This window comes from Oncorhynchus keta, chromosome 31 (assembly GCF_023373465.1).
Source record: "Oncorhynchus keta strain PuntledgeMale-10-30-2019 chromosome 31, Oket_V2, whole genome shotgun sequence".
Classification (NCBI taxonomy): domain Eukaryota; kingdom Metazoa; phylum Chordata; class Actinopteri; order Salmoniformes; family Salmonidae; genus Oncorhynchus; species Oncorhynchus keta.
This window is the reverse complement of record NC_068451.1, coordinates 5,654,553-5,668,877: the sequence shown is the minus strand read 5'-3', so window position 1 is coordinate 5,668,877 and position 14,325 is coordinate 5,654,553. Positions and strand designations below refer to the sequence as shown.

At 41.4% G+C, this 14,325-nt stretch overlaps 2 protein-coding genes across 5 annotated transcripts in view; both read left to right on the top strand.

Annotated features, from left to right (window-relative positions):
• Positions 1 to 7,014, top strand: part of LOC118364265 (type II inositol 1,4,5-trisphosphate 5-phosphatase-like) — a 33,561-nt gene extending 26,547 nt beyond the window's left edge. For all 4 annotated transcript variants that reach the window (XM_052489367.1, XM_052489368.1, XM_052489369.1 and 1 more), the window contains 7 exons: positions 1,214 to 1,379; positions 2,475 to 2,710; positions 3,803 to 3,910; positions 5,028 to 5,112; positions 5,353 to 5,480; positions 5,737 to 5,848; positions 6,473 to 7,014. In XM_052489367.1, coding sequence (XP_052345327.1) covers positions 1,214 to 1,379; positions 2,475 to 2,710; positions 3,803 to 3,910; positions 5,028 to 5,112; positions 5,353 to 5,480; positions 5,737 to 5,848; positions 6,473 to 6,582 — 945 coding nt within the window. In that variant the 3' untranslated portion in view covers positions 6,583 to 7,014. The remainder of the gene's footprint in view (positions 1 to 1,213; positions 1,380 to 2,474; positions 2,711 to 3,802; positions 3,911 to 5,027; positions 5,113 to 5,352; positions 5,481 to 5,736; positions 5,849 to 6,472) is intronic.
• A 125-nt stretch (positions 7,015 to 7,139) lies between these two features.
• The window catches only part of LOC118364266 (metal regulatory transcription factor 1-like), a 29,527-nt gene continuing 22,341 nt past the window's right edge, over positions 7,140 to 14,325 (top strand). The window contains exons 1-2 of the mRNA XM_035745667.2: positions 7,140 to 7,288; positions 10,217 to 10,759. Coding sequence (XP_035601560.1) covers positions 10,283 to 10,759 — 477 coding nt within the window. The 5' untranslated portion in view covers positions 7,140 to 7,288; positions 10,217 to 10,282. The remainder of the gene's footprint in view (positions 7,289 to 10,216; positions 10,760 to 14,325) is intronic.

Genomic DNA, 14,325 nt, shown 5'->3' with positions numbered 1-14,325 from the left:
AGGGTATTGGAGGCTATTTTGTAAATGACATCGCCGAAGTCGAGGATTGGTAGGATGGTCAATTTTACAAGGGTATGTTTGGCAGCATGAGTGAAGGATGCTTTGTTGCGAAATAGGAAGCCATTTCTAGATTTAACTTTGAATTGGCGATGTTTGATGTGAGTCTGGAAGGAGAGTGTATAGTCTAACCAGATACCTAGATATTTGTCAACATATTCTAAGTCCGAGCCGTCCAGAGTAGTGATGATGTTGGACAGGTGGGCAGGTGCAGGTAGCGATTGGTTGAAGAGCATGCATTTAGTTTTACTTGTAATTAAGAGCAATTGGAGGCCACGGAAGGAGGGTTGATTGGCATTGAAGCTTGCCTGGAGGGTAGTTAACAGTGTCCAAAGAAGGGCCAGAAGTATACAGAATGGTGTCGTCTGAGTAGAGGTGGATCAGAGACTCACCAGCAGCAAGAGCGACATCATTGATGTATAGAGAGAAGAGAGTCGGTCCAAGAATTTAACCTAGTGGCACCCGCATAGACTGCCAGAGGCCCGGACAACAGACCCTCCAATTTGACACACTGAACTCTATAAGATAAGTAGTTGGTGAATACTGGTCGTCACTAGTTACCACGGCCACAAAGTCATAAAGCCTATTTCTGCAATTTATCTTCTTAAAATGTGATTTTAAACCTAACCCTAACCACATTGCTAACATTAACCTAACGTACGGTTAGGATTAGATTTTCATGAATTTTTACGCTATAGCCAAGTTTGACTGCGTTAACTAGAGGAAACCCTACCAGAAGGCACTTGCCTTACTGCTGTCCCCCTCACAATGGTATTAATGAAATTTTAAGTTCTATGTTGTGTGCCTCTCCATGTTGTCAGTACGTAGATCATGTCCCACTGCTCGTTGCAGTGATGTATGACAGTGTGTTCATAGACGTCCAACAATCTGTTGTTAATGCCACGTATGGTGTTTGAGAGCATGCACTTTGCAGAGCAATTATTTTGCAATTTCTCCATCAGGGCCGTAGCGGTTTTTCGACCTTGACATCTTGTAGTCTGGTTCTAGATATGCCATTTAAGATATTGAAGCCGACATCCCCTACCATTGACAATGGCTGCATATCAACTGTAATCATTTCTGTAATCAACGCTGTGATTTTCACACCCCTACTCCCTACCTGTGTAACCTAATCCAAATCACTCTCCCTCCCCAGTTCCACTTCATAGATGTGAAGTTCATGCAGCACCAGGCAGAGACTCTGACCCTCCACAACGACGGACAGGTCCCGTGCCAGTTTGAGTTCATCCAGAAGCTGGATGAGCGCACCTACTGCAAGCCCTGGCTCACCGCCAACCCGGCCAAGGGTTTCATCGCTCAGGGTGAGTATAGCAGGACTTATGGCCCTATTCTTTCTTCCGTGTTTTCTTGAGGTAAGCATTTGTATGATGGTGTGTATCAAGCATGTTAGAGTAGAAGTGCTCATCTAGGATCTAGAACCCCCCCCATCCTTGTAATCCAATTCATTGTTATCTCAAATGTAAAACTGATCCTACATCATCACTCCCCTACTCTAAAACATCTGATACATACAGCCCCAAATCTAGAGTTTGGCTGGGTGAAAGCAAGGTTGCCACCCCATTACGTTCTTCAACCTAACTAATTCAGATCAGTGAGTACTTCAAGGAAGGTCGGATGGCATTTCTGACGTATTAGAACAGGGTCTAAGACTTACATTCAGGAATGGATATTAATTTATGTAAGCACCTGGCACATAATGTAATGAGCTCTATGACCTATGACGCGAGAGACCACATCATAGCTCTGTTCTGACTGAATGATAGATTTGAGTTTTCCCTGTGACTGCAAGTGATAGAGGCATTTTCTCAACTCAGTATTTAATGGCAGGGAAGCAATTTCAGATCTGTCTAGCACGTGAGACTTGTAAATAATGGCTATCTCAAGGCTTAGGATGGAAGGAGTGGAGGATGTGCCTCAGTGCTCTTTGCCTCTCTGGGTCTTGCTGATGGTTTTTATTTTTACCATTTGTCTCATTTAGTTCTGAAAGTGTCAATGTAGTGATGCAGATATAAATTAATAGGGTTGCCTTCACACATTCAATTGCAGTTAGTAATGCTTAGTGTACAGTACAACCTTTGCTTGTGGTTCATCAGCACCATTTGTCAACAAGTTTCCACACAGAACATTTACATAGAGCATGTTCATTAGGTCACGCAACAGAAAACATTTTCAAACTATTTGAAACTGAATCATTTGTGTTTCTTATTGGACATGTCCAAGTAGTCCTTTCTTCAGTTTGTCAGTGGAGTTTTCTTTCATTTGATCCCAAATGAACACAACCCTGTTCATCTGTGTCTCAGGGAATTGATAATAAGGAATTGGTGCTTTTCTGAAATGTTCCTCCATTGATAAATCATTGAAATATACCTGAACCCGTCCATGCACTGTTCACCAAGGTGGGAACGTGGTCATTGACCTGGAGGTATTTGTGAACCGCTCCACCGCCACGGAGCTCAACGCAGGCCGCCAGCAAATCGAAGACATACTGGTGCTCCACCTGGATCGGGGAAAGGACTACTTTCTCTCTGTGTTGGGCAACTACTTGCCCAGCTGCTTCGGCTCGTCCATCCAGACCCTGTGCCAACTGAGGGACCCCATCCAGGAAATGCCCCTGGAGACCATCCGGGAGCTGGTGAGTTCAGTATAGCCAGCAAGGAGTGTGTTCACTATTGTATATATATTTTGCAATGTTAAGCAAAAATGTGCGTTTGTTGTTGGACAAATTCATGGTTCTGAGTGAATACGATCCAGGTGCAGTCTGACTCAGAAGGCTGCTTTCCCATTCTTCACACTTCTCCAAATGTGTGCTGTGGTCTGGTACATTCCCTATCGTGGATTTAAAAGTATTATATTGGTGTAACCTAAGCATTGGCTGAAGGGAATTTCCACCATTGTGCACTTGCATACTCCATATTTCACATGTTGGGAGAAGGGTGAAGAATCAGCTGACCGTGGCCTGGAAATGTCCCACTCTTCAAGGCTGTTTTGTATGAAAAGCCTTGCCCAGAATAAAAACAATTAAATGTGAAAGTGCTCTGGGGGGATTCTGTCCTGCTCATAATTTTTGTATGAATTTATCAATTATCTAAAAATGACCAGGAAGTGCAAATCTTGAACTAGCTGCAGTCAAAATTCCCCCAATTCATTGAGACGAGAGACTAGACACATTTGCACTAAACATAAAAGCTAAAGTGAAATTCTGTTTGTAAGCTTTTTGCTATAGCCCCCATCATTTCCTTTTTGTCTTACAAAGTGTACTTCTTTTGTAAAAACAAACAGCTTTTTGCGCTGTGTGAACCAAATAGGAGATTTTGTGTGTGAAGTGGGTTTCCAAACAGGGAATCAAATCACCCGTTGGCCCAGAACACACTGTTGCCAGGGGGGAATATCCACAGGGTCATTAGTGTTGCAAAACAGCATGCTGTCGTGTACGCTAGAGCAATCCTCCTCAGAAACTTCTGCTTTTTTGTTTGATCTTCAATCAGTGTTATTCTAAAATTGACCAGATGAAAAGATGATAGATTCTGAGAATAAAGAAGCCCAAAGATTTCTCACCATTTTTTTAAATACATATATTTTTTTGTCTTTGGCTCGCTAGTTATTAATACAGGCAGCATGAATAGCTACAGCACATTGTCCTCTAAGGACATGTTGTTCAAGAAAGGTTAGGTAAAGGATTTAAACCCATTTCGCTAAAATGTCACTTTTTTTCTTCTTTCTAAAGACGTTGTCAGGTGATGAGACCAGAACTTTAATCATCGATAAGCCCCTGGATATCCCTAAAGAGATATGGCAGATGGTGGACCACCTATACCGTAATGCTCCTAAACAGGTCAGGACTGAAATCCTTTACCATTTTCGCACTACTGAGCCAAACCTAGAACATCTAGGTGTGTCATTGGATGCTGTTTTTGCCCCTCACTTTATACACAGAAGATCTCTGCTAAACATAGAATCAAGCTGTTTTTCTGTCTCTCTGAAATACAAAGTTGCCAATGTCTTTACAACTGAACAAGAAAAATATAAAAAGATGCTTCAAATGAAAACTGAGATTTCATTATTTAATGCATAGGCCTACAGTAGACCTATAGACTATGTAGCCCTTTATATTTCAAACATATTGAAATCAATTTCATGCTCAGTCAATTGAGTTCTATTGATAGGCTACACTCTGTAAATTGTGCCTCAATATATTTCATGATTTGTAACATGTGCAATGATGTGCCAAATGAATCTGTGATTATAGGGTAAGGATTAGAATATGCTGCCTCAATATTTGCAGCCATAAGGTGATATCTCTCTAGGAGCTGATCTGTTGTCAGTATTGTGGAATAATTCTAATGTTAAGGTAAGATTGAACATTTACATGTAGGCTGTCATTGTAAATAAGAATTTGTTCTTAACCGACTTGCATAGCTGTACTATGCCTCCACAATAGTTGTTGCTGCCTGGGAGGGAGAATTAAAAAGATAAATAAATCTGAACCAGTACAGCTCGGGTCGGAATCAGGCATTAGTTTCTTGACAATACTTTAGTTTTCAAGGATGTTGGCTAGTACCTTTTGCCTACTTTACCTCCCCTTTCGCAGTTAGTTGCACAGCATCAAAGAATTCAAAGTGAGTTGGGCAGCTTTTGGTGTCCTCCCAGCTGTGTGCAGACATATTAATCTCTTTCACCACAGCAACCCAGTGGATTGAAAATAGGAATGTTTGGAAACTTTCTGTGTCTCTGGCAACCACCAACAGGCTGGAATGACTCAACAGAACTGGCTGAATGTTAAGGGCCAAATAAATATATTTATTAGTTGATTCATTAAAAAAGTGAAATGCATAATACTCTACAATATTGACATGAATGCAGTTATCCTGATCCCTGCCGGCTACCTTTCCGTGTGCTTTGAAGTTATGTGTTTACAGTACAACTCTATAACCTTTTGCCTCTATTTTTAGGGGGAACTATTTCAACAACCTGGGCTCCGCAGTGAATTTGTGGAGATAAGGGATTGTCTTGACACTGGCATGCCAGACTCGCTCCGTATCCTTAACAACTGATATACACCTGGGTTGTGTTTATTAGGCGTTAAACGGAAGAAAAATGGCCTGAAACAGGGAAGGACTACTTGGACATGTCCAATAAGAAACACTCGTTTCATTTCATTTTGTAAAAGTTTTCCATTTTGAGCCTTAATGGACACAACCCTGGATAAATTAAGTCTTAGTGTCTACTCTGTATTTTTTAAGTGTTTGATGCCCCTTGACCCGGGTTGACCCCTAGCTGGCAGTAACCACTCTGTGGCAGAAGCACTGCTCATCTTCCTTGATGCCCTCCCTGAGCCTGTGGTCCCCTTCTCCCTGTACCAGCAGTGCCTGGAGTGCTGCTCCAACACCAGTCAGTGTAAAAAGGTCAGTACCAATTCAAATCACTCTTTTTAAAGTAGACATTACTTTTCTCAGTGCCCCTATAGTAGGATATTCTGTATGTAATGATTGTTTACTGTACTAGGTCTTGTTCATTAGGCTTCAAATGTTCTGAAATGGGGAGGGACAACATTTTCTGTTGCGCCATAATGAACCCAACCCATTTGTGGGGAATTGGCTGTGACTTGCTCTCATGTTTTAACTTGTCTATGGTATTGAGTGATGTTTTCTTCATCCTCAGGTTGTATCCTTGTTACCTCAGTGCCATAAAAACGTGTTTAACTATATAGCGGCTTTTCTCCGTGAGTTGTTGAAGCATTCTACACACAATAGCCTGGATGTCAATATTTTAGGTAAGGTGAAATGGAAAAACGTGTAACACATTTTGCATTCTTATCAAACACACAAACAATTGACTGAATGGGTTTTGAAAGGGTTAAAATTAAACTTCATGGTCTTCTTGACCAATACCCAAGAGGTTCAATGTTTACAAAGTCGAGCAGTGCAAGTTTAAGATCAGAAGCCGTAACAAGCTTTCCTATTTGTTGGTTTCCATATGTCACAATATGCAATGAAGCAATACAACAATAAGACTACTGTTGCGATAAATGCCTGATTATTCCAAGGCATGCAAATGGTTATGGAAGCTTGTTGGGGTTTTATATTCCGAAGGCCATAGTCTTTCTGTGCTGTGATACTGTGCGTATGTTTGTTTTTTTCACCTTAGGGCAATCAGTTATCATTTATTTACTTAGTTGAAAATATAGCCTAGTAATACAAAACTAGCAAAAGCTACAATATTGGTTGTAATAATGCTGGGTCAGATTCTGGATTTAGTTCCTTTTTCAGTGTTCTCCTTTTAATTAAATTTGTTTGATGCATAATATTTAAAAAAGTGAACCTAATTTAATCTTACATCAAGTGCCAGTTAGTAATTATTATGTTATTGACATTGTGCCCTGTGTCATCCCTCACAGCCACCATTTTTGCTGCCTTGCTACTGAGGTCACCCACGAAGCAGGACCTTGCAGAGAAGAGGAAGACTCAAGAGTTCTTTCAGCATTTCCTAGTCCAGGACCTATCCTGAATAGAAGAGGGTGCTCCTGCTGTGTCTTTTAGACACTATTTTAGTTTAATGTACAGCTCTGTATTTGTAATAAGTTCCTATTCATATAGATGGCTCTTTGTATATATCCAGTCAGTCCAATTGTTTAGGCCTACTCTCCTTTGATTTGAAATCAACTATGTTTTGACAAGCAATGTTTAACCTGTAAACTGTTGATGCACAGCTAATATTCTGTCACTGAGTAGCTGTAGTAAACTGACCATTTTTTATGTATATTTACCAGTTTATTTAAAGAAAATAAATTTGCTGTTTTGTGAAGGCAAAACAGTGGATCGTTTTATATGTGAAAGTATTTCAAACAGTTGTGGTTTGGCGATTTCATGTTTCTTTCCCATTTAGCAAGCAAATGGAAAAAGTTTGTTTTGGAATTTAATAAACCCACTGTCACATGTGTCCTTTGGCTGTTAGTACTGATTGTGAATTACAAATCAAATGATTTGCATTTGTATCTTTGCATTATTCTAAATTGTATATTTAATTTGAGTAGTTTCGATTTCATTATAGGGGGTACTAGTGTACATGGGAGGGGTATATTTCCCAGAATACAACACGAGGGTTAGGCTGAAATATGACGTTTCTATTTAATCATGGTATCACTAGGGAGGGGATGGGAAGAAAGTGCTAAGCTACCCGAAACATAAACCAAGTCGGCATTTGCGCTGCACGGGTAAATGGTTTCTGTCTTGTATATATGTTTCTAGTGGAGCCCTGTAACTTTTACTTCAATGTATCTGTTTTGACGGGAGATTTATCGACAGACAGCCAGTCAAGCTAACGTTAGCTGGCTGGCTAGCTAGCACTACGTTAGTTCACAGATTTGTAGCTAGCGTTAACGACTAACGTTGCCTAACTAGTTAGCTAGTAACGTTCGATATCTTAAGCGTAAGATACCCTGCTTGTTGTTTTACGCTGTATGCTTGGTAGATGCTTATCGTGAACGCGTTCATTGGTATTATAGCTAACGTTAGTCTGAAACGTTGATTAACGTTAGCTAGCTTGACATTTTCAACCCGCACATTATCTTTAAAGCTAACGTTTGCGAAATACCGTTGCATTGTCAAAAAAAACTAGCTGTCATGTTTTCCTTTTAGTTAACATGCTATGTAAAAGTGTTCAACTAGCGAGACATTTACGTTTGCATATTAACGTTGGCTAACCAGCTAGTTAATTGAACTGTCATGTCGATCGAAGTCAACTAGTTAACTATTGACAGCTGGTTGTTTTTTATTTAACTAACGTTATTTAGTTATTACGAACGTTATCAGGATGGAAGTTGGTTGTCCTTGCAACTCTAAAGTTAGCTGCCCACCCAACGTTAGCTACCTTGCCAAATAATTACAACTATTCACAACTGCACGAACTAACGTTAGCTATTAGTTATGTGGTCGCGCTGTCTGGAGCCTTTAGTCAAAAGGCGAAATCACAGATGAGTGTGACATGACATCTTTAACTTGTCTCATGAAAGTGTTTGTAAATAGCTTTGGTGTAATCCTAGCTAAGGTTAAAAAAATGTATTTAACCAGGAAGGGCTCATTTAAATTCCTGGCCAATATGGGCAGCACCAAGTCATTACACAATTACAGACAGAAAATGAAAAACGACAGGTAATCTAGTAAAAAACACAGAATTCATTAAACAGCACATTTTAAAACATTGACAGGTCAGGGAATCAGCCTCAAAATACTTCATCATTGATTTAAAAACACCAATCGGGATAAGTTCTACCAGTTGAAAAGTATTTTGTACAGAGTTCATAAAAGCCATTTTTACCAAATTCAGTTCGGCCATTTGGAACAGTTAGTATGATTAAGTCCTGTGAATAAAATGGTTGTAAACCCAAAATGGCTTTGTAAATAAAAGTTTACCATTGACTAGAGAAGGCCAGCCAACCCTGGTATATGAAAGTGCAGTGGTGCGTAAGGGTTTTGCAGTTTAAAATAAATCTCAATGCTTCATGGTCAAGGGTGTCAATTGATCTCAAACATGCTTATTTTCCACGATAAATCACTGTGCTGTCAAATGAAATCAGAAAGTTCTAGAACTCCATGGGTGTCAAGATGGTTAGTGCCTAGGAACATAGACCATTCTACACCATTCAAATTAATCCAAATCAAATGTTATTTGTCACATGCTTCGTAAACAACAGGTAGACTAATGGTAAAATGCTTACTTACGAACCTTCCTAACAATACAGAGCAGAAATAATAAAATAATAATAACACAAAGAATAAATAAACAATGAGTAACGATAACTTGGCTATATACACAGGGTACCAGTCCCGAGTCCATGTGCAAGGTAATAGAAGGTAGAAATGTAGATATAGGTAGGGATAAAGTGACTAAGCAACAGGATAGATCATAAACTGTATCAGCAGCGTATGTGATGATTCTAAAAAGTTGGTGCAAGAAGGGTCAATGCAGATACTCTTGGTAACTATTTGGTTGACTATTTAACTAACTACAGTATTTAGCTGTCTTGTGGATTGGGGGTAGAAGCTGTTCAGGATTTTGTTGCTTACATATGTTGTGCATCGGTCCAGCTTCTCATGCGGTAGCAGAGAGAACAGTCTGACTTGGGTGGCTGGAGTCTGACCATTTTTAGTGCCTTGCTTACACTGCCTGGTATTGAGTTCCTGGTATAGAGGTCCATGCGGCTGTTATTGGATTTATTTGCTATTTGTAAGCCACTCTGACACATTTTTCTCCATAAAATATGAGTAGCCTTTGCAGTTGAGCTGACTGCTTAAAGGAAAGGACTCAAATCTTCCCATGTAACTGTCATACTCATGGATTTTGTTGCATGAATTAGCCTAAATCCATTTATAGCTACATCTAGACCTTACTCCAATGCATCGTAGTGAATAGATTAGTTTTATTTCACTCCAGCGTTAGGGAATAGGTATAACTGTCCACCTTAGACAAATGGATATGATGCTATGCATGGCATGTTTGAAGATGACGAGTAGCCTACACTATACCACTTTTGTAACCAAACTTCAGGCTATAGATTTGGTGGCTTTTAACTGGCACTGCCAGAGAACTGTTCAGTTATCTTCTCTAGCTGTATTCTCAATATAGCCAGGTGTTGTCTTCAATAGCAAATGTTCCACTCTTGTCTTTGGATTAAAAATAACTGCTCTGCATTGTTCCACTTACCTATCTTTGCAATACTCCACCAAATATATTTCCAAGTATCTATATTCTGCTCTTGGAAGGTGGAAATATTAGCCTCAAGTGCCAACGCATTTATGTTTTTCCCTCAAATTTCCTGTTTACAGTATTTGCTTGGGAGTCACGTAGGCCTTCCCCATTTAGCCAAATAGCTACAGGGTTAGCCCAGGTCACTGAATGAAGCTAGGCTCTAGGTACTTTAATTGCAAGGACTCATCATTTGTTATATTCTTTACTTCAATGGGTCAAGATGTAGCAAGCAGAGAGATTGTTTCTGTAAACAGAATTGTTTTGAAATTCAGAGAAGGGTAGGTCAGAACTCGCTTCCCTGCATTTAAAATGAACACATTGACTTTGAAGTGGCACAGCACGACTCATCAAAGCCACCGCCCTCACACTTTCCTGTCTATCCTCCTCTGTGCAGGAGCAAGTGAGCACGCCGTCCTCTGCGCACACTCACCCACCAGAGGCGGCCAGCCCAGCCGGGACCATGAGCGAGCATGGCCCTCGCACGGAGGCCTCCATGTTTTTGGAGGTGGACCGCCTCGAGCGCGATAACAACGATGAAGACAAGATGGCGCACTACGACGACGACAAAGACGACGACGACCTGATGTCGGCACCCTCGGGCTCACGCGTCTACGACCGCACTACGGTGCTCATCGAGCAGGACCCCATCCGGCTGGACGAGGAGGGAGAGGAGGACCATGGACACTGCGTGGGGGATGACGACGGGGGCACTTTCCTAGTCGACGGGGACCTGGACGAGGAGGAGGAGGAGGAGGAGGAGGGCTCTATGACCTTCATGGGCGACCAGGATGGCATGTCGCAGGGATACGTGCATCACACCATCTCGCCCGACCAGATCCAGTTCATCATCAACCCGGGGTCCATGGCCATGCCGCGCAACATCGAGGGGGCCACCCTCACTCTGCACTCCGAGTGTCCAGAAACCAAGCAACGGGAGGTATGTTGGCTTACCACCACTGAAATGCATTATGTGACGCTGTGTGGAGGTCATACAGCGTATTTGAGGGGATCAGTTTGGGCAAGGCAAGGTGCAGAATCACTAATCTTGATCACACAATGAGTAGTCATTTGGAATGCAAGGTGGTTTGTAAATCAGGGATTTTGCACTCCCTGATTTAAATGTACTTGATCTCAACACACAATTAGCCTAGTGTGTTGTGTTAAGTAAAAATAGAGACCCCAGGTTGAAAGGGAGCAACGTGAGGCATGAGCAGGGAGAGTAAATTCACTGGATGAATGAAATGCTTTGATTTGCCTAGCGAGCTATGTTCTCCTCAAGACCTTTCTGGTTCCACATGGTTTCAGTGTTGTAAAAATACTTCAAAGTACTACTTAAGTGTTTTTGGGGGGGTATCTGTACATTACTTTACTATTTATATTTTTGACGAATTTTACTTTTACATCATTTACATTTCTGAAGGAGATAATGTACTTTTACTCCATACATTTTCCCTGACACCCAAAAGTACTCGTTACATTTTGAATCCTTAGCAGGACAGGAAAACGGTCTAATTCACACACTTAAAGAGAAAATCCCTGGTTATCCCTACTCTATCTGATCTGGCGGACTCACTGAACACATGCTTTGTTTGTAAATTATATCTGAGTGTTGGAGTGTGCCTCTGGCTATCCGTAAATTTAAAAAACAAGAGAATCATGCCATCTGGTTTGCTTAACATAAGGAATGTGATTTGTTTTTTGTGTGATACTTAGTGGGGGGAAAAAGTATTTGATCCCCTGCTGATTTTGTATGTTTGCCCACTGACAAAGAAATGATCAGTCTATAATTTTAATGGTAGGTTTATATGAACAGTGAGAGTCAGAATAACAAAATTCCAGAAAAACTATTTTCAAAAATGTTATAAATTGATTTGCATTTTAATGAGGGAAATAAGTATTTGACCCCTCTGCAAAACATGACTTAGTACTTGGTGGCAAAACCCTTGTTGGCAATCGGAGGTCAGACGTTTCTTGTAGTTGGCCACCAGGTTTGCACACATCTCAGGAGGGATTTTGTCCCACTCCTCTTTGCAGATCTACTCCAAGTCATTAAGGTTTCGAGGCTGACGTTTGGCAACTCGAACCTTCAGCTCCGTCCACAGATTTTCTATGGGATTATGGTCTGGAGACTGGCTAGGCCACTCCGGGACCTTAATGTGCTTCTTCTTGAGCCACTCCTTTGTTGCCTTGGCCGTGTGTTTTGGGTCATTGTCATGCTGGAATAACCATCCATGACCCATTTTCAATGCCCTGGCTGAGGGAAGGAGGTTCTCACCCAAGATTTGACGGTACATGGCCCCGTCCATCGTCCCTTTGATGCGGTGAAGTTGTCGTGTCCCCTTAGCAGAAAAACACCCCCAAACCATAATGTTTCGACCTCCATGTTTGATGGTGGGGGTGGTGTTCTTTGGGTCATAGGCAGCATTCCTCCTCCTCCAAACATGGCGAGTTAAGTTGATGCCAAAGAGCTCCATTTTGGTCTCATCTGACCACAACACTTTTACCCAGTTGTCCTCTGAATCATTCAGATGTTCATTGGCAAACTACAGACGGGCATGTATATGTGTTTTCTTGAGCAGGGGGACCTTGCGGGCGCTGCAGGATTTCAGTCCTTCTCAGCGTAGTGTGTTACCAATTGTTTTCTTGGTGACTATGGTCCCAGCTGCCTTGAGATCATGGACAAGATCCTCCCGTGTAGTTCTGGGCAGATTCCCCACCGCTCTCATGATCATTGCAACTCCACGAGGTGAGACCTTGCATGGAGCCCCAGGCCGAGGGAGATTGACAGTTCTTTTGTGTTTCTTCCATTTGCGAATAATCGCACCAACTGTTGTCACCTTCTCACCAAGCTGCTTGGCGATGGTCTTGTAGCCCATTCCAGCCTTGTGTAGGTCTACAATTTTGTCTCTGACATCCTTGGAGAGCTCTTTGGTCTTGGCTATGGTGGAGAGTTTGGAATCTGATTGATTGATTGCTTCAGTGGACAGGTGTCTTTTATACAGGTAACAAGCTGAGATTAGGAGCACTCCCTTTAAGAGCGTGCTCCTAATCCCAGCTCGTTACCTGTATAAAAGACACCTTGGAGCCAGAAATCTTTCTGATTGAGATGGGGGTCAAATCCTTATTTCCCTCATTAAAATGCAAATCAATTTATAACATTTTTGACATGCGTTTTTCTGGATTTTTTGTTGTTATTCTGTCTTTCACTATTCAAATAAACCTACCATTAAAATTATAGACTGATCAGTTCTTTGTCAGTGGGAAAACGTACAAAATCATCAGGGGATCAAATACTTTTTTCCCTCACTGTAGGTAAATATAGCAATTACATTTACTTTTGATACTTAAGTATATTTAAAACCAAACACTTTTTAAAACTTTTACTCAAGTAGGGTTTTACTGGGGGACTTTTACTTGAGTATGACAATTGGTACTTTTTCCACCACTGCATTGTTTTATATGATAAATGTTTAACCCCTCCCCTGTGTACAGAACAGCACACATAGTAAATTACTCATCTGAATTTTGTGCAGTGTCATTATTTGTGTTGTACTTTATGATGGCAGGTCTCGTGGTTGCAGACTTTACATATAGCTCTTAATCATTGTGTAAGGCACGCTGGTCTGCAAAAGAGCACTGTACAATGGAGTTAGTTGGAGGGTTGCACCTCCAGGCTATTTCTTCGTAGAATGCAAAGTAGCACCGTAACAACAGGCTCCCAAAGGGTCACACCAGTGGTCAGTTCAACACTACTCCTGACCAATCATGATGAGTCCCGGCCAAATATTGCACCCTCAATGCAACAAGTTTCTGTTTGTTACCAGGGTCCCCCTCTGTCACCATGTTGGCGACTTGGCCACTGCCACTAAGGGTACTTGTGCTGTCTTTGTGTTGAAGTGCTCTGCTGGAGCCCATCCAGTCCACTCTGTCCCCTCCTAGCCTAGCTACTTGCATGATGTAATTGAGGGAGAGAAAATGCATTTTGCTTACTTACAATTGGATTTATGAAATCTCATCTATAGACTCTGAGCCAAAGATACAATCACTCCAAATTCATTTGGCATCTGTTCATGTTGCTTCTCCAAAATGTGTGTCCTCCTTATTTCCTTTCGACATAATTGCAGATGTGGATTCATAACATTGCAGATGTTAATTTCAATGTTTCTCTAGCCTAGGTGTTCTAAATTTCTCAATGCAACACAAAGCAGTCCTTAACATAGCAGTTCAGTCGGCTTTGCAGCATTCTTACATACCTTTTCAGTAGGCCTTGCAGCATTCTTACATACCTTTCCAGTACACTTAGCAGCATCTAGTTGCATTCGACACTCTCTGTGTAGCCTACTACTTACTGGAGTGCTCTTTCCCCACTGTGCATGTGGGAGGCGATGGCATGCCATTCTAGTGAACCTGTTTGATTTGAAGTGATGCTGCAGAAGTGGGAGAGTCAGTGGTGAAGTTGTGGGGGTTGAATAACAATACAGTACAGCTGATACGCTGTAGCAG